The following is a 23,509-nucleotide window of genomic DNA, read 5'->3' as shown; positions in this document are numbered from 1 at the left end:
GGGTGGAGCAGAGGGCAACCAAAATGATTAGGGGGCTGGAGCATATGGTCTATGAGGAGAGGCTGAGGGAGTTGGGTCTGTTTAGTCTGCAGAAGTGAAGAGTGAGGGGGGATATGATAGCAGCCTTCAACTTCCTGAAGGGAGGTTCCAAAGAGGATGGAGAGAGGCTATTCTCAGTAGTGACAGATGACAGAATAAGGAGCAATGGTCTCGAGTTGTGGTGGGAGAGGTCCAGGTTGGATATTAGGAAAAACTATTTCCCTAGGAGGGTGGTGAAGCACTGGAATAGGTTCCCTAGGGAAGTACAGGCAGTCCCCGGGTTACGTACAAGATAGGTTTGTTCTTAAGTTGAATTTGTATGTAAGTCGGAACTGGTACATATTGTAGGGGAAACTCTAGCCAAACATTACTCCAGAGCTCAGTTTTATTCTCCCACACCTCACTTCCTCAGTCCTTTATTCTCAAGCTGAGGTGTCTGCTGAGAAAAGCCGCTCCGTGTCTCCCTGGTCTGCTGGAGGGGGGCGCTAGCTTCGCATCTCCCTAGTCTGCTGGGGGGGAAGCAGCTAGTGCGGGGTTGCCTCACCCCGTTTGTAAGTAGGGATCCATGTAAGTCGGATCCATGTAACCCGGGGACTGCCTGTAGTGGAGTCTCCATCCCTGGCCGTGTTTAAGTTGACACAGCCCTGGCCGGATCTATTTAGTTGGGATTGGTCCTGCCTAGCGCAGGGGGCTGGACTTGACCTTCTGAGGTCTCTTCCAACTCTGTGGTTCTAGGACTCTATGGTTTCAAATCGCAGCCTGCGTGGGGCTCCTCCGAGCGGCTGCCAGCGGGGCGAGGCGGGTGTTCGCACGGGGCGGGGCGCGGGGATAATCTGCTTGAATGTTTCCACCGTTCGCGCTGTTGCGTTTCCCGGGTGCCCGCGCAGAGGGCCTGCTGCTCTCCAGGGAAGCCCCGCCGAGACACCCCGCTCCTGGCGGCGCTGGGCGATGTAGGCCGGCAGCGCGAGACCGGGTGAGTGGCGCCTCCTGCGGGGTCCGGGAGCTGCGCATAGCGGGGCTGCCGCGGGCAGAGCGATCCCTTTGCAGCCCCTCCCTGTCTGGCCGCGCGCGGGGACCCGCCCGGCTGCTCCCGCTCTCCGGGCCGCGGAGTCCAGAGACCCGTCTGGAGCGAAGCCCTTCCTCGAGCGCCGGGCTGGGCCGCAATGCCCCGCTCCCCCGGCCCGCTTGCAGTTGGGGTGCGGAGTTGGGGAGGGGGCAGAGGGCGGGGGGGTGAGCGCGTGCAGAGGGCAGGCTGGGGGTGTGCGCGCGCGCGCGTGCAGAGGGCAGGCTGGGGGCTGGGGGTGTGCGCGCGCGCGCGCGCAGAGGGCAGGCTGGGGGCTGGGGGTGTGCGCGCGCGCGCGCGTGCAGCGGGCAGGCTGGGGGGTGGGGGGTGTGTGCGCGCGCGTGCAGAGGGCAGGCTGGGGGCTGGGTGTGTGCGCGCGCGTGCAGCGGGCAGGCTGGGGGGTGGGGGGGTGCGCGCGCGTGCAGCGGGCAGGCTGGGGGGTGGGGGGGGGGGTGCGCGCGCGTGCAGAGGGCAGGCTGGGGGGTGGGGGGGTGTGCGCGCGTGCAGAGGGCAGGCTGGGGGGTGGGGGGGTGTGCGCGCGTGCAGCGGGCAGGCTGGGGGGTGCGCGCGCGTGCAGAGGGCAGGGTGGGGGGGTGTGCGCGCGTGCAGAGGGCAGGGTGGGGGGCGGTGTGTTTCTATCGATCTGTCTTTCAGATGTGCATGGGGGAACTCTGGCGCCAGAACAGAAGTCTGGGCTTGTGTGGACTGGGAAAATGAGTGGCCTTTTTTCCTTGAATGGTTCCTTAGGCCAGATGCTATCTATTTATGCCAGGGGCTGGCAATAATTTTCACAGGAGGCCCACTTAATTAATTTTGGTTCATGGTCACAGGTTAACTCCACCCCTTGACAGGAGCAGGGGACTAGCCTCTCTCCAGAGTTGTCTGGGGCAAGAAGCTTTGAATTAAAAACACAGGAAGGGGCTCAGGGCTCCCACCATGTCACCTGGCAGCTTCCTGGGGCTGCTGCAGCTGTTTAAAGGGCTCACGGCTCCAGTCCCTGCCAGGGTTGTGCCAAGATGGGGAGCTGTGAGCCATTTCAATAGGATACTGATGGCTGAGTCACCACCTGGAAATTCAGTGGCATTGGCAGCAGGATATAAACAGAAAGCGGACAGATGCATTCAGGGGGTCTGATCAAAGTGCTAGGCAGGCAGAATCTTGCCCAGCCCTGATTTATGCCCAGTAATCTGCTCCACCTTCTGGTTAGCTGTGACCTGCTGAGTACCGGTACCTTTCCCAGAGGTGAAGGAGAGCCCACTGCAGCTGGAAAGCTTGTGTCTCTCACTAACAGAAGTTGAGCGCATAGAAGATATTACCTCACCCTCAACGTCTCTAGCATGAAACATGCTTTGGAAAGCCCCCTTTTATGCCTACCCTAGACAAGCAGGGGCTGCCTCTAGGCCAGTGGTCCCCAACTTTTGGGGCTGCCAGGCGCCCAAGGGCAGGACCACTCACGCACCGGGTGCTCAGGGGCGGGGCTGCACACGCGCCCGTAGGCGGGGCCACCCATATGCTGCGTGCCCAGTGCTGGTGCCACCCATGCGCTGCACTCCCGGGGCTGGTGCCACTCCTGTACCACACATCCAGGAGCCAGCATCACCCACGTGCTGCACACCTGGGGCCAGTGCCGCTCCTGTGCCCAGGGGCAGGGACACTCATACGCCATGCGCCCGGGGCTGGCACAGGCCATGTACCGGGGGGCGGGGCTGGCCCCAGTCACTCAGCGGGCTCACAGAAATGGGGCCCACTGCTCTAGGCAGTAGGTTTGTGTGTGTGTGTGTGATGTTCAGTGATAACCAGTTTCTTCCATGCAGTTCTGCCCTGGTGCTGGGGCTGCCACTGGCCAGAGGGCTCTCCTGGAACCTCTGTAAGTTCTACTGGGAAAACTGACTCCTTGCAGGTTAGTGCACTTTGAGGGGAGGGGCACTAATCTCATGTGGCAAATGGAAATAAGTATGATCTGTTTCAGTTATTTCATGTGGGTCAGACTGGGCATGTTGAGGGCTCTGGCTCACTAGAGGTGAAGAAATGGGGATTATATTCACTTTTTTATATTGCATGTGAGCTCTACTGGGAGGCTACGTCTACACTGGCCCCTCTTCCGGAAGGGGCATGTAAATTTCACGAGTCGTAGGGAAATCCGCGGGGGATTTAAATATCCCCCGCGGCATTTAAATAAAAATGTCCGCCGCTTTTTTCCGGCTTTTAAAAAAGCCGGAAAAGAGCGTCTAGACTGGCCCCGATCCTCCGGAAAAAGTGCCCTTTTCCGGAGGGTCTTATTCCTACTTTGAAGTAGCCGGAGTGTATTCGCTTTATGTTGCATGTGAATTTTGCTCTCCTGTGGTGACCACGTGTGTGGGCCTCAGTTTCCCAGGGCACTGCACTAATACCTAGATGGTGATGGGGATTTCCGGTGTGAGTCTCACTGTGGGAGATGACCCTAGCCACAGCCCATACACAGTGGCTAATGCCCTTTGTAACCTAAGCCCAGGACCAAGTGCGACCCGTTGACTCCTTTTGACCAGGAAGGAGAGCTAAGGGAGAAGAGGGGTGTTCAAGGCTGTTCCCCGCTCTCCAAAACCTTGCCTCTACAGGGTCTAGTACAAAAACTTCCCCCCGCAAAATTCTAATACCCAGATTTTGGGGGACCCGCTGCCACCATCAAGTGCTTTTGAAACCCAAAATAAAACAAACGGGTGGTTGCTTGAAACCAACCCCAGAGGTACCCCAAGCTCTTTTTCCCCAAAAGAGCTTGAAAAAGAAAAGAGAAAAACAAGCTGCAGTCTTTGGTTGCTGACCCCCTTAGTCAGAGGCCTGCAAATACACACAGACAGACCTTCCAGGATACAAGAATCAACCAATACCGATTCATTAGAATAAAAAAACCTAATCTTTTATTATCAAAACAAAACTACAGTTGCAAGAATAGTATATTGGCTAGATGGAAAGAGCCACCATTGATATAGATACTCCGAGAGAGCCCCTGGGCTGAAGGCTTAGTTACAAAACGGGGGGGGGGGGATTAGCAAGCTCAGACATTATTCCCAAACAAGGAAAACAATAAACCAACGGACTATCTAAAACTTTTCCCTACTTACACATTTTAAGAAGTCCATTCTTGGAGGGAGAAGCATTTCCCATCTCCCTTAATACCTGGAAGAAACTGCTCTGCCCTCGAAAGGAGAGAGAGAGAGAGAAAAAGCCCCTTTCTTCTGGTTTGAAATGCCTACCTACATTGTTATTGGCTGACTGCCTGACACTTTAGCTGGGTACATGAGTTATCCCCGTGGTCACCAACAGGTCGAGCGCGATCGACTGGTCGATCGCAAGGCCTTGACCAGTCGATTGCGAGGCATCCACCTCACCCCCCCCTTCCATTTTCCACCCACCCCCGAGAAGCCCTAGTACTTACCTCCAGCGAAAATGGAGGTAGTGCCAGCTTCCCGTGGGTGGACGGAAGTCCCGCAGCTTAGCCCCACTTCTGGGAGTTCCAGAAGTGCGCTGGCTGCTTTGTCAGGCTCTCTGCGGGAGGGAGCCCTGGCTCCGGAAGAGGAGCTTGGTGACTTCCCTGCACTGGCGCAGGAGGAGTGAGTTGTCCCTGGGGCTGGGCCCCAGGGCAGGCGCGCATGGGATTTTCCTGTGCCAGGTGGGGTGGGGGCGGGTGTTGGCCCCAGGGCAGGCATGCGCGTGGGGGGGGGAGTCGCCCCCAAGGGGTCGCCTGAGTCGGCTTCCCTGCTCGGTGGGGGGGGGGGGGGAGGGTCGGCCCTGGAGGGAGCGCGGGACGGAGGCTTCCCTCCGTGGCTGGTGTAGGGGACTCCCTGCCCCCGAACCTTGTTCCCTCTCCCCCTCCCCAAACCTGTCCCCTGCCCCCGTTCTCCCCACCCTCCCCTGCGGAAACCTGTCCTGGCAGCCTGCCCCTCTCCCCTGCCCCAGAACCCACTAGCACCACTCCCCAGTACTGTGTCCCCTACTCCCGACTGACTTTTCTATGGGTCAGTGACCCCTGACTCAAGGCAGGTTCCCTGACATTCTCATAAATAAAGACAATGCAGAAACTTTTTGTGTTTAACATAGTATTTTATTTAAAAATGAAGCCTGGCCAACAAACCCCCAATTGGGGCCAAGCCCCCATCTGGTCACAACCACTCCTGCACTCCCCCTTCCCCAGACCCTAGATCTGAGCCTATCAAACACTGGAACCCCCTGCCCTGAGCCCCTCATATACCCCAACCCAAATTCCTGCACCCTCATGCCCACAAGCTTTGGCTTGCTTAGTACCTCAACACTGACCGGCCTGGAGCTCCCTCCCTGAGCCAGTGTCCCCTTCTCCACCTCCTCCTGCATCCAGATTTCCTCCCAGAGCCTGCACCTCTTACCCCTTCCCGCACCCAAATCCCTCATTCCCACCCCAGAGACTGCACATCCTGTCTCAACCCAGCGAGGGTCCAGTTAAACTGCAGGAGTTTTTCAGGATTCTGGAGATATCCCAGAGAAACTCTTCTGCATCCAGGGTTGCATTTGTTCTTCTGCTTTTTTTAGTGGAAGAGCAAACAGGCTCTTTTGGTCACCCCTATATTCCTCTTTCCACAAGGCATAAGGGGGCTTCCAAAAGAAGGGCTTTTTTCTGACATTTGGTCCAGTCTAGACAGGCCAGTGTTGGAAAAACCTCTTTCTACAGAAGATTAAAAAAAAAAAAAGCAGCAGTATAAGGATTGGGGATAGCAAGTGATGGAGAAGAGGAGAATAGAGAGGGCGAGGCTTCAAGGAAGGGGTGAAGCGGTAAATCTTGGCTTGGTCTGTCATTTAAAAAGTGATCTTGGGTGTAAAAAGGTTGAAGACCCCTGAGTTAGCCCCTTAATCACCAGGTGCTGATCAGCACTCCTGATTATAACAAGAGGCTTGGGCCAGGATTACTCAGACAGTCTTGGGTGGTTTGGGGCACAGAGGTTATGGCTCTGAGCCCCCTCTCCTAAATTAGATTGTGCTGACTGCTTCTGATTTATGTGCTGACAAGTCTGTTCTAGGGATGTTAACAAACATTTATTTCTGTAAACATGTAATCACTGAAATTTTCAGCGGTTATATGTTTATGTGCAGGGGGGGCGGGGCAGGCAGCTCTGCAGGAGCCAGTACACGAGAGGGGCTTGGTGACTCCCCACACTTTAGTGACACCATATAACCCCCACAAAGTAGGTTTTGTAGACATTCTAAACCATCAAGATGAATGGATGGAGGGAAAACCTGTATTTTGCTAGAGATAGTGATTTGGATGGCAGAGTGCATGTTGAAGGCTTTCTGCAATTAACTCCTCTGGAAACCTGTTTTCATTGGACAGGAAAACTCCATCCAGAACCACACACAGACTGGATTTTGTATTATGCCTACAGCGATCTTGATGCCTGTTCTTACTGTCTGTGAAAGACAACATTAATTATAGTATGCAGGGGGAGAGGGGTGTAAACTATGGCAGAAAAGGAGCTGATTGTGGGGTTTTTGGCTTGGAAGTGTTTGTGTAGAAGGGGATAAAGATGGAGAAGCATTTCCCTTTTGGAGAGAATAAGCCTGAAAATTGCAGGTACTACTTTCTGAAAATATGACAGCACTAACTCACTTTTGCTTGCGCTCTCAGGGCTCTTCAACCATGGCAGCTCAAGATGTGGAAACATCTTTTTTCAGCTTAAGTGGTGTTAGAGAACGCATGAGGGCGAAGAAGAATGGTGCTTTAAAGACTGCAAAGCTGAATGCTTCCCTTGCATCAAAAATCAAAATGAAAATAATAAGTGAGTTTTTTGGTTTTGTATTATGATAGCATGTAGGGGCCCATATCAAGATCAGGTAGTGCTGTATATGCATGTATTAAAAGAGATTCCTTGCCTCAAGAAATTATAGTCTAAATCTGGAAGAAAGAATTACTCCCATTTTATAGTTGGGGAGACTGCAGCACTGAGACTTGCCCAAGGACTTGCCCAAGGAATTCTGTCGCATGCCTGGGAATTGAATTCTGTCGCATGCCTGGGAATTGAATTCTGATTTCCTGGTTCAGTGGGTTAAGTACAAGGCTACAAATTATAAAGAAGGCTACTCTGGATTTAAAAAATAGAAGGGTTTAGAGAGGAAGTGAAGGCATCTGTACAAAATAAAATTAAATAGAATTGAGGGAATGTTGATAGTAATGGATATAAATCAGAAGTTAGGAATTGTAGAAAAGTAAGGGATGCCAAGGGACACAAGGAGACCTTGATAGGCAAGAGAGACGAGGACATTATAGGGCTCTTTAAATATATGAGGAACAAAAAGAATGGTTTTGGTTCATTATTAGATGGAAATGGTAGCATTATCAATAATAATGCAGAAAAGGCAGAAGTATTCAAAAATATTTCTGTTTGTATTTGAGACAAAAAAATCCTTGATGATGCAGTCTTCTCAGACTGTGATAACACTCCTTCCATTTCATTCCATTATTGTCTCTGGAGAAAGTAATTCAGACATTTTTAAATCAGCAGGTCCAAATAATTTTCATCCAAGAATTTTAAAAGAACTGGCTGAGAAGCTTGCTGAAGCATTAATGTTTCTTTTCAGAACATCTCAGCGCATTGGATAAGTTCCAGAAGACTGGAAGAAAACTAATGTGCCGTTTTTAAAAAAAATAGTAAATAGGATGTGACCTGTCCTATATAAGCGGCGAGGAGTCCTGTGGCACCTTATAGTCTAACTGAAGTGTTGGAGCATAAGCTTTCGTGGGCAAAGACCCACTTTGTCAGATGCATCTGACGAAGTGGGTCTTTGCCCACGAAAGCTTATGCTCCAACACTTCAGTTAGTCTATAAGGTGCCACAGGACTCCTCGCTGCTTTTGCAGATTCAGACTAACACGGCTACCCCTCTAATACTTGACACCATGCAATGTCCTATATAATTTACAGGTCTGTCAGCCAGACATTAATCCTCAGCAAGAAAATGGAGGGGCTCATATGGGACTCAGTTAATAAAGAATTAAACAAGGATAATGTAATTAATTCCAGTCAATATGAATTTATAGAAAATAGAACTTGTCAGACTAATTTGATGTTTTTTAAATGAGATTACAATTTTGGTTGATAAAAGGAACAGTATTACTATCTACTTAAGATTTCTAATAAGAGGTTTGACTTGGTATTGCATCTAGTTGATTACACAACTAGAGTGATATAAAATTAACATGGCATTAAAATTATTTAAAAACTGGCTAATTGAGGGGCCTTAAAATGCAAATGAGGAATCATCACTGAGCAGGTGTGTTGCCATTCAGGAATTCTGATAGGGCAGACCCTCAGCCAGCTCCTGCACCCTCCCTCCCAGACTCCATACCCGAAGCCCGATTCCCGGCACCCCCTTCCCACACACTGAACCCCTCGTTTTTGGCTCCACCTGAGAGACTAGGGAGGCCCACAAAATCTATTAGCTTGGGCCCCTCTAGGCCTTGGGGCTGGTGTGCAAGGGGAATGAGGGCAGTGTCTTTCTGCTTCTGTCAGGGGCTTCTCACTTTTGTGGGCTCCCAACTGATTTTTCTGTGGGTCAGCAGCCCTAGACCCAAAAAAGGTTCCCTAAGCTATTCAATGACCTGCTAAAGTTTTCAAATAGTACAAAACTTGATGGATTGGTAAATAAGGAAGAGGCAGGTCTGTACTTCAGAACAGTCCGGATCATTTGGTAAATTGGTTGCAAGCAAACCATGCATTTTTAATGTGGCTAAATGTAAATGTGTACATCTGGGAATAAAGGGTGGAAGCCATGCTTATAGGAGGGGGACTTTTTCCTGGGAAGCAGTGACTCTGAAAAAGATTTGGGGGTTATGATGGATAATCAGCTGAACCAGCAATTTAAATTCCTGGTTAGGCAGTTAACCAAGTGTTTAGTTGATTAACTGCTACAGGGGCTGCTCCATCCCTGCTGGGCCTGCCATGCCAGAGGCAGGAGCTGTCTGGACAGAGCATCCCCCCAGTGGTTAACTGGTTACCTGTGTAAGCATGCCAATAAGGGGCATGTTTGCAGGTTAGCCAGTGAACCCTTTACATGCCTTAGCTGAACCTGGGTTTCCAGTTTGACACAGTGGCTAAAAGAGCAAATTCAGTCCAGGGATGCATAAATGAGAAGTTTTGAGTAGGAGTCGAGTGATTTGGCACTGCTGCCACCACTGCTGGAATACCTCATCGCCTGCTCATAATTCAAGGAGCATGTTGATGAGCTGCAGAGGGTTCAGCGAAAAGCCATGAGAATGATTAAAGGATTAGAAAACCTATGGTATAGAGGTAAGCTCAAGGAGCTCAACCTATTTTGCATACCAAAGAGAAAGTTAAGGAATGACTTGATTCTAGTCTATAACTACTTGTCTGTGGAACAAACTGAAGAGTCTGCTAATCTTTAGTCTAGCAGAGATAGGTGTAACACGGTCCAATGGCTGGAAGCAAAAACTGGGCCAGTTCAGACCCTTTCTAGACATGAATGGCAATTTTATAATAATCAAAAAGAAATCCTGGGAGGGGGGAAATCCAATAGAATATTGTCAGGAGCCAGAGAGATTGATGTGGAAAGAGGCAGCTCGTAGCAGCTGAAGAGGCCAATGCTCTTGCACTGTGAATGGAGAGAAGAGGAGCTTGGCCTCTTCTTTTGTATGCACCAGGCTGGGCAAGCTTCTTCTTCTTTTTAAATAAACCATGACAATTTCAAACTTCTCTGACCTGAATGCGGAGTCCCTGAAACTATCTGAGGACAGGGAGTAACCTGCTGCTGCTGTGTGGGAAGGTCTTCAGCTTGAACCCTCGATTGGACACTCAGGGTACACCTACACAGCAACGTTATTTCGAAATAATGTTGAGCTAGAGGACATCTTACTCCAACTCACGGTAATCCTCATTTCACGAGGAGTAAGGGAAGTTGAAGGAAGAGTGTTCTTTCTTTGACTTCCTGCTGTGTAGATAGTGCCAAAAGTCGAGTTAAGCTTTTTCAACTTCAGCTACGCAATTACCATAGTCCATTGTGTAGCTTAATTGGACTTTAGCCCTGCTGTGTAGATGTGCCCTTAGTCATGAAGAGACAAGAGAGAAGCTTGGATAGGAATCCATTCCTTATTCTGCACTGAAACGCATGCAGATGGTCCCGTGTAGACCCATGCTGTGATTCATGCACGCAGTCCACTGTAGCAGTGGCGCCTGGGCTAGTGTAGATTTGTTCTGATAGAAGGAATAGGAAAGATGTAATGTAATAACTGACTTTTATTTTGTCTGTAGACAATTCTTCTATAGTGAAGGTCTCCTTAAAACAAAATAATAAAGCCCTGGCACTGGCCCTCAGTGCCGAGAAAGCAAATACCCAGAGGCTCATCTTTGAGAAGATGTTACTGCAGAAAGAAGTAGAGAAATGTCACTTTCAGAATGCTACGCTTCGGCAAAGATTGTATTTTCTGGTACTATGCTAATATTGTAACTTGGGAGGGAGGGGTCATAATCATTGACACCACGTACCAAGGAGGAAAGAAAAAGAATTTAACTTTTAATCTTTTAAAAATAACCATACAAAGATACTGTTGAACTTTGATCCCATTCTCCCTAAGGGTTGTGCAGGGAGACAGTTACAACTCTGTTGGCTATGATGTACACTAAGGCTATCTGTGCATCTGAGGCTATGTCTAGACTGCAGAGTTACAGTAAAACTCCAATAGTCCGGCACCCAATTGTCCGGCACTCCTGATGCTCCAGCATCAAAATGTCAAGCACTCCCATCCAGCTGATTAAAAAGCCGGACATTCAGCGCACATGCTGGCTGTACCCAGAAGGAACATAAAGGGGGGGGATCTGGGACCAAATTCTGCTTCAACTCTGCAATTTAAAACGCAGTAGAAGCCATGCAGCCTGCCCCCAGCTTCTACTGAGTTTTAAATTAGAGCCAAGCACAGTTTGGTCCCGGACCCGGCACGAGCTGGGACTGAGCTGGCTGCCTGTCAACTAATGGAGTAGTCGATAGAATTTTTTATCGATACTTAATTAAATACCCACTTCTGAACATCCCTAGTTCATTTATTACAGATACTTTAATAGACTGTCATTTTTCCATGCTCTAGTACCGTTCAACTTCTCTGCCGTTATCTGAGGGACAGAACAACAGCATTGTTGAGGTTAGCTGGACTGATGATCTTATAGACACACAACTTGGGGTCTCTCCACTCGATAGGTAAGCCTGAAAATGTTCAAACGAGGCTTAAAAAAAATGTGTGTGTAAATTTAAACGTGAATTCAGTAGGGCTGGTCACGTGCTTAAAGTGATGTACATTTCAAGCTTTGCTAGGTTTGTAAACTGCCATGTATCTTTGCAGGGCTCTATTTACTATAATCACGCCTGTCTTGTACTGTGCTTGTCATCAATAGGACTCAAAGCATTTTTGCAAAGGAAGTCAGTATCATTATCCCTGTTTCACTGATGGGGAAACTGGCCCAAGTTCACCCTGCAGGCCAGTGATGGAAACAAAAATAGAATTCAGGTTTACTGAGTCCCAGTTTGGTGTTTTCTCCGCTAGCCCCCTCTGGCTATGTCTACACAGCAGCGTTATTTCAGAATAACTGATGTTATTTTGAAATAAAGTGCACGTCTACACTGCAAGCCATTATTTCGAAATAATGTTGAGCTGGAGGACTTCTCACTCTGACTCCTGTAACCCTTATTCCATGAGGAGTAAGGGAAGTCTAAGGAAGAGTGTTCTTCTTCGACTTCTGTGTAGACGGCGCCAAAAGCCGAGTTACGCTATTTCGACTTAAGCGAAGCAACTGACATAGCTGAAGTTGTGTATCTTAATTCTACCCATGTCCTGCTGTGTAGACATGCCCTTTGTTTCTCTCTGCTGAAGAGTAAATGCTTAGTAGTGCCTCCTCCTCCCCCCACCTGACTTCAGTGTAGGTGTGTGTTTTGAGAGCGGCACTTACAGATGTGATTTCTTCTTAAAACAGAATACCTGAAAATCTGTTGCTTTGTTGTTTCCTGAGGCCAGGTCCCTTTATTACTCTATCATGCTGCTGTTTGAACCTATGCTCTGCTTCTATTTCCCTTCAGACTTAGTTTCCTGCCCCCAAAGACACATGCTTTTCCACCTGCATGAAATGGCCATTCAGCAGGAAACAAATAAGGCCAAGCTGGCATGCATTCCTCTTAGCTTCGGCTTTGTAAACAGCCAGGAAAGCATGTTATCATGTACTTAACTTAAAGGACATTGTGAAGTGCTGTCCTTACTCAAGACCTGGAAATATTATGTAATCTGATCTGTTTCTACTTTCGCTTTCCTCACCTCTCTTGGTGCTGCAGAATGACAGAGATGCCGATGAGGGTCCAAGTGTGCAAAGTAGATGGCGAGGAAAGGTGCCAAGGCAGTAGCTCTGCAGAGGTGCAGACATCCCTGGTAGGGCTCCATACATCTGTTCCAGCAGAGCCTGGTAAAAACACAACCGCCACCTCGTCCTTGCCACCTCCGCTTTCCCAGCTCATTGAGGAGCCATTAGCAAGCCATGAGACAAACAGGCAAAGGCTTAGCAAGGGAGGGGAACCGGAACCTGCCTTTGTTGACTCTCATCTAATTTTTGGAGGTAAATCGTCGGACAGTGCTGGGCTATGGTGCAATACACATGGAATGGATGTGCATTTAACTTGTCTGCTGGAGTACTGCAGCTATATTGGTACTGTGTTCCCATTACTGATGTGGGAATACTATTGATATTGTTGGAACAAATTTGGGGCTGCCTAGGATACTGGAGGTTGCTGTGTTACAACCATGAACACCTCTGAATGTCCTGGCTTCAGTAGAGCTTGAGCTCTCCTGGGACTTTCAGCAGCAATTGCTACAGTGCCAAAGTGCTTACAGAGAGAAGCATAGGCCCATACTTTGGGATCCAACCATTTTGTGCCAAAGAATCCCATGACACATGGATAAACAGTTCTGATTCTGCATTCCAACAAGTTTATGACCGTGAGAACTTTGCCTGACACAAGAATTGACTCTCCCTCATTGACATTGTTCATGGTTTCATCTTACTGATGTATTATTTTTAAATTCTTCTGATTTGGTAACATGCTCTCTGTTACCATTCATGGGTCTTATTTGGAGAAGTCCTTAGGTTTGTGGTGACCCACAAAGATTATGTCTGCGCTCCAGTTGAGAGGTGCAGTTGCACCAGGTATAGATGGACACACACTAGCTTTGCTCAAAATAGCACTTGAGCTGCAGTGGTGTGGGTAGTAGCATAGGCTAGTTGCCCAAGTGCATACCCAGCGCTCTGGGCAGGATTGTACTTGGAATGTAACATGTAAGGTCTGCCTACATGTGTCGTAGTCGCACCTCCTGTCATGTGTAGCAATGTTTTCCAGCAATTTACTTCTGTCTGGTTGTTGAATTGGTATCACAATACAAAAACCTTTCTGATCTGAGTCCTCGTCATGCATCCCACAAAGTTCCAGAAGTTGTCCTGTATCTGCTCTGGCTAATAATCTTTCTCTGTCTCAGTGTGGTGATAGTCTGGTACAACTACATGGACACATAAGTGAAAGGAAGAAATGTGTCACTGTCTTTACAACAAGCACTCCGTCTTCTGCAGTGGACTTTAACCTCGAAATCAGCTCAAATCGTATCTCAAAATGGAGCATTGATGGGGACAGTTGTGCCAGTAAAACGGCCAAATCGAACTCTCTCCTGGATTTGCCTTCAGAACATGATAGTGACCCTAGAACAGAATCCTCACATAAAGAGCTTCCTCATGACCTGCTTCAGCCTGCAGAGGCTGTGTGTGATGCTGAAGTGGAGCCTAACTTCAGCCGTATTGCTGAGTTTGTTACATTAGAAGCCAAAAGTCAAAGTAACGACCAAGTCACTGAAACTCCAGTTCTCAAAAAGGTCAGCAAAGGTAAAAAGAAAAGAGATGCATTTAAAAGCTATTCTAAAATTAATTCAGATGTACATCGTAAAGAAGAGAGCCCCCCAAATGCTAAAATGGTAACCAAGGCTAAAGACTTGAGCAAGAGCAAATCAAAATCACACAGGCCTGCAGGGCAGACACCTGGGGATGCTTTAGAAGAGGTGGTGTTGCAGAAGGGTAGTGCCTATGCTTTGCGACAGAGTGATAAAGCTAAAAATTGCATCAGAACGCACGTGTTGAATGTAGGGCAGTCAAAAAAGGTGGAAAAAAAGCACTTGTTGCCACAAGAAATAAATAGTGTGTGTCTTGCTGGGAGACTGAGTATGGAGAGCCAGTTCCAAAGTCCCCACTCTGCCTCGTTAAGACAGAAAGCTCCATTAAATGGGTGTGCTCTACAAAGTTCACCTCACTTGGAAAAACAGCTCTGTAGCCTACCAGCTTTGCAGCAAGATTTGCTGGATGTGAACATGAAGTGTACAAAACAAAAAGCAAATAGGAATACCATTAGAATTAGCAAAGCAGATGACCGTAATGAGGAAAATGTGCAAAGCAGTGCCAGAATGCCAGAGGGTGAAGCTGAATGCCAGGCTAAAAAAGGGCAGAAGAGCAAGAGAAAAATGAACAAAGAGGGCAACCCTCTCAGAAGTGAAGCAGAGACTTCAGGTACATGTGGAGATGTACAAGGTGTACGTAAAAGGAATGATAAGGATTTGTCAAGCAAGACTAAACCTAGCAGGAAAACACATGTGTCTCCCTGTAAGATCAGAAGGAGCTTAATTTCTGTCCAGCCAGATTTAAACGGGGATGAAATCGCCTGTTCTGAGCATGTTCCAGAGAGCAACACGAACAAGGCCCAAAAGGCTCAGAAAATCTCAGGTGTTGAGAGCCATGAAAAACTGAGCACCTGCCCTAGAGAGAAGGTGTTTAACAGAGTCCACAGCAATACACATGCCAGTGCCTTAAAGGAAGGGATAGATTCCAGATACAAGCCAAAGAGAAAAACCTATTTGGTTGATCCATCAGAGACTCACCTTGAGGGCACAGAGAATTTTGCTTCTGAGACTAGTGGTATAACAGATTCTGCACTCAGGCAAGCTGGTCCGGTGAAACAGAATTTTATGCCTATTACCATTTTGAAAACTGATCCAGATTCCTACCTGGAGGCACTGATCAGTGAGCCAGTTGGGACTAATTCTATGAAGGGAAATCCAAGCCTTATTGATTTCTCCTCTGCTGCCCATTTTGAAACTTTGCCCTTCCACCACTCCAGCAAGAGGCTCCCACTGTTGGAGCCCCCGACTGGTGCAGACCACAGAATTGCCGAAAACCCCTCTGCTCTGACACACAGCTCTGTGAACTTAAAAGAAAGTGACAGCGAGCAAACACCAGGAGGCAGTCATAAGGGGAAGAAAGCAAAGACCAGTTCTAAAGAGCCTTGCCAAAGCACAGCCTTGCCAGGAAGTGGTAAGTGATAGGGTAGAGGAAAGGAATTATTGAGAGGAAATGAGCATACTGACTATAGAAGGGAAAGGTGGAAGTGATTATATTGTAGTACAATAAATGCTTTGATTGTTACTATTGAAAACACCAAGCATTTTGGTTGCCCATCACCATTTGGATTGGATAAATGGACTGTAAGGTAGGCAGAAAGCTGGCTAGATTGTCCAGCTCAGTGGGAAGTGATCAACAGCTCGAGGTCTCATTGGTATCAAGTGGAGTGCTCCAAGGGTTGGTACTGGGCTGGTTTGTTCAACATCTTTATTAATGACCTTGATGAGGGGATGGATTGCACCTTCAGCAAGTTCTCAAATGACACCAAGCTCGGAGGAGAGGTAGACAGGTCTAGTGACCTAGATAAATTGGAGGATTGGGCCTGAGTCAAAACCCCTGGAAAGCTTCACAAGGAGTCATTTGAGCAGGTTTTATAACAGATCATTCACCTTTGGAAGGCCTAACTACTCTTTGATTGGGCTTCAATTACTTGGGATTTTATTTGTTTTTGCAAGGATTTTGGGATGCTGTTTTGGTTGTGGATTTGTGTGTGGGGAAAGGGTGAGGGCTACTGCAGCTTGGATTTGGTCCCTTTGCCTCTAATGTGCCCCTTCAGCTAGTCTGTCTTGCAAGATGTTGATCACTGGAGCAGCTTTCATGTGGAGAAGCAGAGGAACTAGCCCGAACAGTGCCAGTGTTGTCTTGGCAACGAGTACAATGGCACTAGCTGGGAGATGGGCTCTTGCATGTTTTAAAGCTGAGTGGGAGACTTAAGATCCTTGGTACTGCTGTTGCCTAAAGATGTTTTCACTGCAGAGCAGTGTTTCCCGTAAGCTGTGCTCTGGGGCGGCCACCCAGGAGAAATTCAGGTGTCGCCCAGTTGATGAGCAAAGCCCCCACAACTGGTAGCATGTGTTTCTGACATGCCTCAGTCACATCATAAAATGTATTCTGCACATAGAGGAATGGTGCTGCAGAATTTTTATCTAATTTTTAATTTGTGTTGCTGCTCTCAAGTTTAGTGAGAGAGGCCAAGCCATACAGTAGCATCTGTGCTCCACTGGGCTCTGTCCTGCTTGTGGTGCTCAGACATGTAGGGACACGTTCCACGGTTGGTGGCACCACAATAAACAGCTGCTCAAGGAATTCTATCCAAGTGAATTCTTTGAAAACTTGTCTGTCTCTTCTGGGCACAAGAGGAAGGATTGTGCCAAGAACCAGCAGCTTCTAAGGGGTGCTAGTTTGTGTCCGTGCTGCAGAAGTGTTTGTTCTAGCAGCTGATGAGTTGTTCCCTCTTAGGCCAGCCAACTCAAGTTAAAAGCACCAGCACACTCGAGCTCAAAGGTTTGCATGGAGGGGACTCAAGTGAGGGACATCGCTTGAGTTATTTTTTTCATTAAGAGTAAAACAAGAGATGGGATAGTTCAAAAGAATTCAGCATCGGCTTCCTGTTGAAGTCAGTCACAGTGGAGTTAGCCCAGTGCTGAGCACTTTTGAGACTCACCTTTAATTTGACTCAGATGGGCAGAGATGATTCTACACATAGACGTTTTATCCAGACCTCCACTTCATCCTTAAACACCTCTTGCTCTCCTTGCGATGCTTTCTACACAAAGCAAAGCCAGCTTTGTGAGGGAGAAGTTTAAACTAGGGATGGTAGCGTGTAGTTGTTTACACGATTAACCAATAAGCTTGGGCTTATTGGTTAATACAAACAACTATACGTGCCCCCTCCCCCCTTGCTTCCTCTGTATCAGAGGCAGCAGCGGGAAATAGGTGGGAGCTGGTGCTCACATGGAGTCAGCTTATCTGGCTCCCGCCTGCCTCCCCTATGTGTAAACATAATTGCTGAAAAATTCAGTGACATTACATGTTTGCAAAACTAAATGTTTATTAACATCCCTAGTTTAAATGTTTTTCCAGACTGGGGGAAAATGCCCTAGCAACTAGTGATAGAAATGTAGCCGTGTTAGTCTGGGGTAGCTGAAGCAAAATGCAGGACAATGTAGCACTTTAAAGACTAACAAGATGGTTTATTAGATGATGAGCTTTCGTGGGCCAGACCCACTTCCTAGCAACTAGGGATGTCAACAAGTAGACTACTACGCAATTAACTAATAAGCCTGGGCTTATCAGTTAATCTTATTGACTACACGCATGTTCCCTTGCTGCCTCTGTGTATGCTGGCTCTGTGGGCCTGCCTTCCCCCCCCAAAAAAAATCTGGTTGCTGCCTCCTACAGAGGCAACGGGGGAGGGGAAGAGAGTAGCCAGTGCTAGGTTGAGCCATATTTAAAGCTGATTCCTCTCTCCCCCCCCCCCCGCGCCAGCTCCACCTGATAGAGGCAGTAGCGTGGAGGGGGGTGGGGGGGACAGCAGGGCAGGCTGCCACAAAGCAGCCCCTGTCTATGGTGGTCCAGGCTTGCCACGGATGGGCTGCTGCCACCTTGTGCTTCTGCCTCTGGCTATCATCTGAGGCTTTAAGGCAAACACTGCACTCAGAGAGATGAAATGCTGATACAGGCAGTCCCCGGGTTACGTACAAGATAGGGACTGTAGGTTTGTTCTTAAGTTGAATCTGTATGTAAGTTGGAACTGGCATCCAGATTCAGCCGCTGCTGAAACTGATCAGTTTCAACAGTGGCTGAATCTGGACGCCAGTTCTCACTTACATACAGATTCAACTTAAGAACCCCAGGCATCCCCAAGTCAGCTGCTGCTGAAACTGATCAGCGGCTGATTCCAGGAAGCCCGGGGCAGGGGCTTCCTGTAGTCAGCCACTGGTCATTTTCAGCAGCTGCTGACTTGGGGACACCTGAGGCAGAGCAGCTGGGGTGCTGCTGGGTTGGTCCAGCGCCGCCCAGAGCGGCGCTACGGGACCAACCGGCAGCGCCCCAGCTGCTGTACCACAGGCGTCCGGAGCAAAGCCGCGGAGCACGGGGGCAGCGGGACAGCCCAGACGCGCCGTGGCTATCCTGCTGCCCTCGGGCTCCGTGGCTTTGCTCTGCTTTGCTCTCCATCCCCCTGGTCTGCAGACCAGGGGGAGGGGGAGCAGAGCGGAGCACGCGGCCAGCTGACAGCCCAGACGCGTCTGGGCTGTCAGCTGGCCGCGTGTTCCGCCGCTTTGCTTCCTCTCCCTGGTCTGCTGGAGACCAGGGAGAGGAAGGGCCCCGTTCGTAACTGCGGATCCGACGTAAGTCGGATCCGCGTAACTCAGGGACTGCCTGTACTTTAATGCAAGAGACATGGTAATAAAAACTGTAAGAAAGTAATAATTTGTGTAGAAATACATACAGACTCAGAGCCAGATGCTGCAGGTGTGCTTACTTGATAAGGGAGCCTACATTTCCATTAATTTTGGTTTATTATGAAATGATCACACTCTTCTCACTCAGAAGAGACACACTCCACTTTGAAAATTTTTTAGTAAATGCAGCAGTTACACCCAGGTAACCTATTTAGCACTGGAATTCTCCCAACTAGTTTGAATGCCTTATGCATCTTTGATCATACTTCTTTAGTGCTTAGTAAGTTTGAGGCAGGAACTATCAATAGCTTTTAGTATGTACAATACAGTACTGCTGACTGGTCCATGTTCTCTATCATGATGAAAAGTTACAATAATAATCTGGCTTTTGAAAAATAATTGCGCTTTTGGACAGAAGGAGATGAGCCACCTCGACTCCCAAACCATCTCCTATGTTTGAGGGTGAAGTAGCATACCCCTTCTCTCCTTTCCACCCCCCCCCCCCCCGTCCTCCCAAAAAGGGAATGATACCAGATGCGACTTTCAAAGAACTTTGACTATGTATTAATCATTCTTTTCTCTACTCACAACCAATGTCTCAGTGGGTTTAAATGGGCTTTGTTGGTGAACTGGCGATATTTTGAATAAAACCTTTCAAATGTAACTGTCTTCACAGAGAGCAAAGCCCTGCAAGATCTGACCAATGCCAGCTTTCTGTCACCCATCACTTCAGAAACATCTTCAGCACGTCCAACCAGAAGGAGACGGGACCCAGTTTGCTATGTAGAACCAAAACTCAATAGGTTGGCATTTCTAACCTTCCAGTGCCTCCCTTGCATTAAAATGGACTTTTCCTGTGTGTTGACTGCCCCTATTGGCTTGCCCTCCCCAGCCATGTAGCCAGTCCTTCCTTCATGCAGATCCTTCCTAAAATAGCCTTTTGCCCTCTAACCTACAAGAAATGAGGGTGAGGAAAGTCCACAGAACAAGAATAAATGGCTTCATAAAATATGCTAGTTCCTGAGGCCCTAATAGGCCTACAGAGCCTTACACCAGTGTGAAATCCAACTGAAGTCAGTGGGAGCTTGTTGAGTTGAGGGTCTATCAGTGTAATTCCTTTGCTGGATCTAGGCCTTCCTGAGCAGCTGTAAGTCCTTTATCTGTTTGTGGCATCCCCTGTTATTTTGAATTCAGATCACAATCCTGCATTAGCACAGATGCCTGTGCTGAGTCCTATTGAGTCCAAGACTTGAGGACACAACCCTTTGATAGGTTTATTACTTTATTACTTGCCATTATTTTTAATTGCTGAAATTTAAACTATAACCCTACATAAATCCATCCCTGTAAGTAAGAAATCTCTAAACTGCAATATTAAGTAGGTATAGAGGGGTAGTAGAAATTCAGTTTCCTAGAGAAGCAAGGAATAGGAACAGAAAGCAATATCTGTACTTAACTGTATTCAGACATCTATTTTTGTGTATGTATATAAAAGATATTACAAAGTACCATTGATAAAGTCAAGTTCTCCTAACAGGTGTGTGGCTTTTTCAGTAAGAGAAATGTTTGAAGAGTTCAGAACAGTGGAGATTTTACTGAAGAAGCTCTAAAAATTCTGCATCAATCTTGCCTGCATAGAGGCATTTTCTCATTTTGAGGGTATCTCTCTCTCTCACACATTGGCTGTCTTCAGGCCTTGTGTACGCTTGAAAGCCCACTGCTTTAACAATACTGGTGCATGCATAGTCATACTGCAGGAAGTGCAGTGCTTGAAATCTGGTGACCAATGCATGCCCCAGCACCAGGGAAGCAGACAGTCCCTTTAAAAAAGTGCAGTAGGTATCTGAAACTATCCGAGTACTAACACATAACTACTAAAACAACTGTTTACGCTAAAGACTGGCAACCTTCATAGGGGGGAAGAAAGGACTGAAGGTGAGTGGAGTTGGCTGGGTTCTTCATACAGGCACTATGAGTAGGTAGCACCTGAGGATGCCGTGTGTGGACCTGAGAGATACCACTAAAGGAAGAAATTCCTGTAACTGTGCTTGGGATGTGCACACATCGCCATTGGAATGGAAAGGTTCAAGCACTCACAGGAGACCCTTCTTAGTGGGAACATATTTTATCAGTATAAAGAACCTTTATATTGGTAAGTCTGTTCCCATTTTGGAGGAGGAATAAGCTTGCACCAGTAAAAATCTAAGGTGACTTGTACAGCTGTAACTTACACTTCAACTTCTACTGGTTGAACCTCTCTAGTCCAGCAACATCCATGGTCCAGCATGCTTTTAATTAGCCGGATGTCCATTTATCACAAGTGTAGCCAAGTTTCCCACAGTCCCATAAAGTTTGTTTATAGCCACTAGTCCTGGCTCTTTGTTCTTTGCTGCTGTTTAGTTCTAATTTACCCCTGAATGTCTTCTTAGAGCCCAGGGAGCAGTGGAAGTGTTGGTAATGCTGCTAGATATTAACCGCCTATGTTTTGGCAGATTCTCTGGTTTGGCACCGGTCAGGTCCCAGGGTGCTGAACTAGAGAGGTTCAACTTCTACACTAGTGTTCCAAAAAAAAAATCATGCCTCATGTAGAAATAGCTATCCTAATACAATTTGCAAGTTTAGACCAATCCTAAGTTGACTGGTTGTTTAATTATTAGTATTACCATTGTTAGAAGTAATATTTAACCCTTTCTTTTCTGCAGCAAATTGAGGCGTGGTGACCCCTTTACAAACACAGAGTTCTTGCATTCTCCTATCTACAAAACCAAAAGGAAAAAAAAGTAACAAAAGAAAATGAAAAATTCAAGAGGATCAAACAGGAAGAAAAATGTCTTCATGAATGAGTCACTGCAACATACGTACATTGTCCATTTTTTAAAAGAATTAGTAAACATTTGTATTTTTCTATAGCTAAAAATCATCCCTGAATCAATTTGTCTTGTACTTTTGCTGGGACATTTCAAACTAGCTGGAGAACATAGAGTTTGTATAATTTATTTTATTCACATTGAAATGCTAAATAAAAACCAATCACTTTACCTTCTAAAATTCGCACTGGTCTCATTTTTAGATTTGGGGTAAGATTAGACCAGGCACAGAGCAGCCAACTGCTTCAGAGCAGCTCCATGCTGCTTTAAGCAGCTGATTGCTCTGTGTGTCTGCTCCCGGAAGAAGGGATGACTTTGTAGCTGCCCCACTGCCCAGCAAATTTGCTCACTTTCTATTGGCTGGAAACTGACCAATAGGAGCTGGGAGATTTTGCTGGGGGCAGGAGCAGCCCATGACGCCACTCCCTCCACTAGAGCAGAGCCACGGGGAACAGCCAGACATTTTGAGCTGAAATTGTGGTGGGCAGTTAGTTTGCTTTGGAGTCCTGCAGTGCTGCTAGCTAGCACCTCCCAGCTAGAGTATGGCTCTGGTATCATAGCCCCTCTCTCTTTTCCTCCCTTAACTGTGCTTGTCCCAGGCCACTACCCCCTTCTGATCCAAGTCATCACCCAAACCTTTTGCACCCTCCTCTCCCCCAGACCCTGCAACTCCTTCCCCAGGCCAGAACCCTCTCCTGCATCCATACTCCCTCCTAGACCTGCACCCCAATCCGCTGCCCTAGATAACTCCTTTTTGGACTTTGCACCCTTTCCTGCACCCCAGTTCCCTACCCCAAGCTCCCTTCTGCACCCAACTTCCATCCCAGATCCTGCACTCCCTCCATAGAAAAGTAGCTTTTGACCACTTACCAAAATTTTGGAATGGCACCACCCCCCTCCCACCCACTCCCATCAAAAATTATTGCCCATCCCTGGATTAAATAGAGCACTGGCACTTTTGTGCCAGCTAGACTACATCCTTACCTTAGGTGTGCAACTGGTATAAAAAGTAGGATTTAAGTGGTTGCAAATGAAAACAACAAAGGAACTCGTTACATGCAAATTCTTATCCATGTTTCTCAGATAAAAGAACTTTAAATCAGAGTTGATTTTTTTTTTTTATTACTCAGAAGAAGCTGTAGGCCCAAGTCAAAGTTCTTTGTCTCCTCTTAGGGTGGGCCAGGTGGTTTCAAAGGCCAGCTGAAGACAAAAGCTGATTGCTTCCCATTGCTCTAAGGCAGCAATAGGGAAGAGGGGCTGGAGGTGGCTCAGAACTTGGCTAGATCTGGCCCCTGAAGGTTGGGGCTTCCTACCAGCATTGAGGAGCTTGCACTGGTACTCCAGTCTCCCTGCCTACTCACTGTGGGGCTGGAACACACGAAATCTACTAGCCTGGCTCTCCTAGGCTCTGGTGTGCAAAGGGAATGTGGGAAGTTTTTCTTTTTTCCTTCTCAGTTGGGGGGCCACCTTGGGTGAGGGTGTTTTTTTTGTTGGTTTTTTGCTTCTCACTTATGTGTGATCCCTGACTGATTTTTCTGTGAGTAATCAGCCCCTGACCCAAAAAAGTTCCTCACCCCTGCTATAAGGTGCTACAGGACTCCTTGTTTTTGCAAATACAGATTAATATGGCTACCCTTTGAGCTCCAGTCTACATTAGACCTGGAAGGTAGACTTAACGCAACTCCAGCTACGCAGAATACGTAGCTGGATTTCACTTACCTTAATCTGATCTTGGTGCTATCCCCACTGCAGGAGGCGGACAGGAGCAAACTACCATTTGGTCTTACAAGACAAACAAGGGTATTTATAGGTTCTTGGAGGAGTGTCCCCTTAGATGCACCAGCCCCGCTGTGCACCTGATAGTAGATTTTTGATA

At 47.7% G+C, this 23,509-nt stretch overlaps 1 protein-coding gene across 1 annotated transcript; it reads left to right on the top strand.

Moving 5' to 3' along the window:
- The first annotated feature begins 635 nt into the window (after positions 1 to 635).
- On the top strand, positions 636 to 21,814 carry LOC142830212 (uncharacterized). Its single transcript, XM_089779804.1, is given in 11 exon segments — positions 636 to 1,012; positions 2,917 to 3,002; positions 6,732 to 6,882; positions 10,368 to 10,543; positions 11,198 to 11,307; positions 12,430 to 12,707; positions 13,226 to 13,227; positions 13,547 to 15,494; positions 19,443 to 19,569; positions 21,469 to 21,538; positions 21,541 to 21,814. Coding segments are annotated over 9 exon segments (2,919 nt in total). The 5' UTR covers positions 636 to 1,012; positions 2,917 to 3,002; positions 6,732 to 6,743; the 3' UTR covers positions 21,610 to 21,814.
- The last annotated feature ends 1,695 nt before the right edge of the window (positions 21,815 to 23,509 follow it).

This window comes from Pelodiscus sinensis, chromosome 7 (genome assembly GCF_052426305.1).
Source record: "Pelodiscus sinensis isolate ZL-2025 chromosome 7, ASM5242630v1, whole genome shotgun sequence".
Classification (NCBI taxonomy): domain Eukaryota; kingdom Metazoa; phylum Chordata; order Testudines; family Trionychidae; genus Pelodiscus; species Pelodiscus sinensis.
This window is presented reverse-complemented; position numbering and strand designations above follow the sequence as displayed.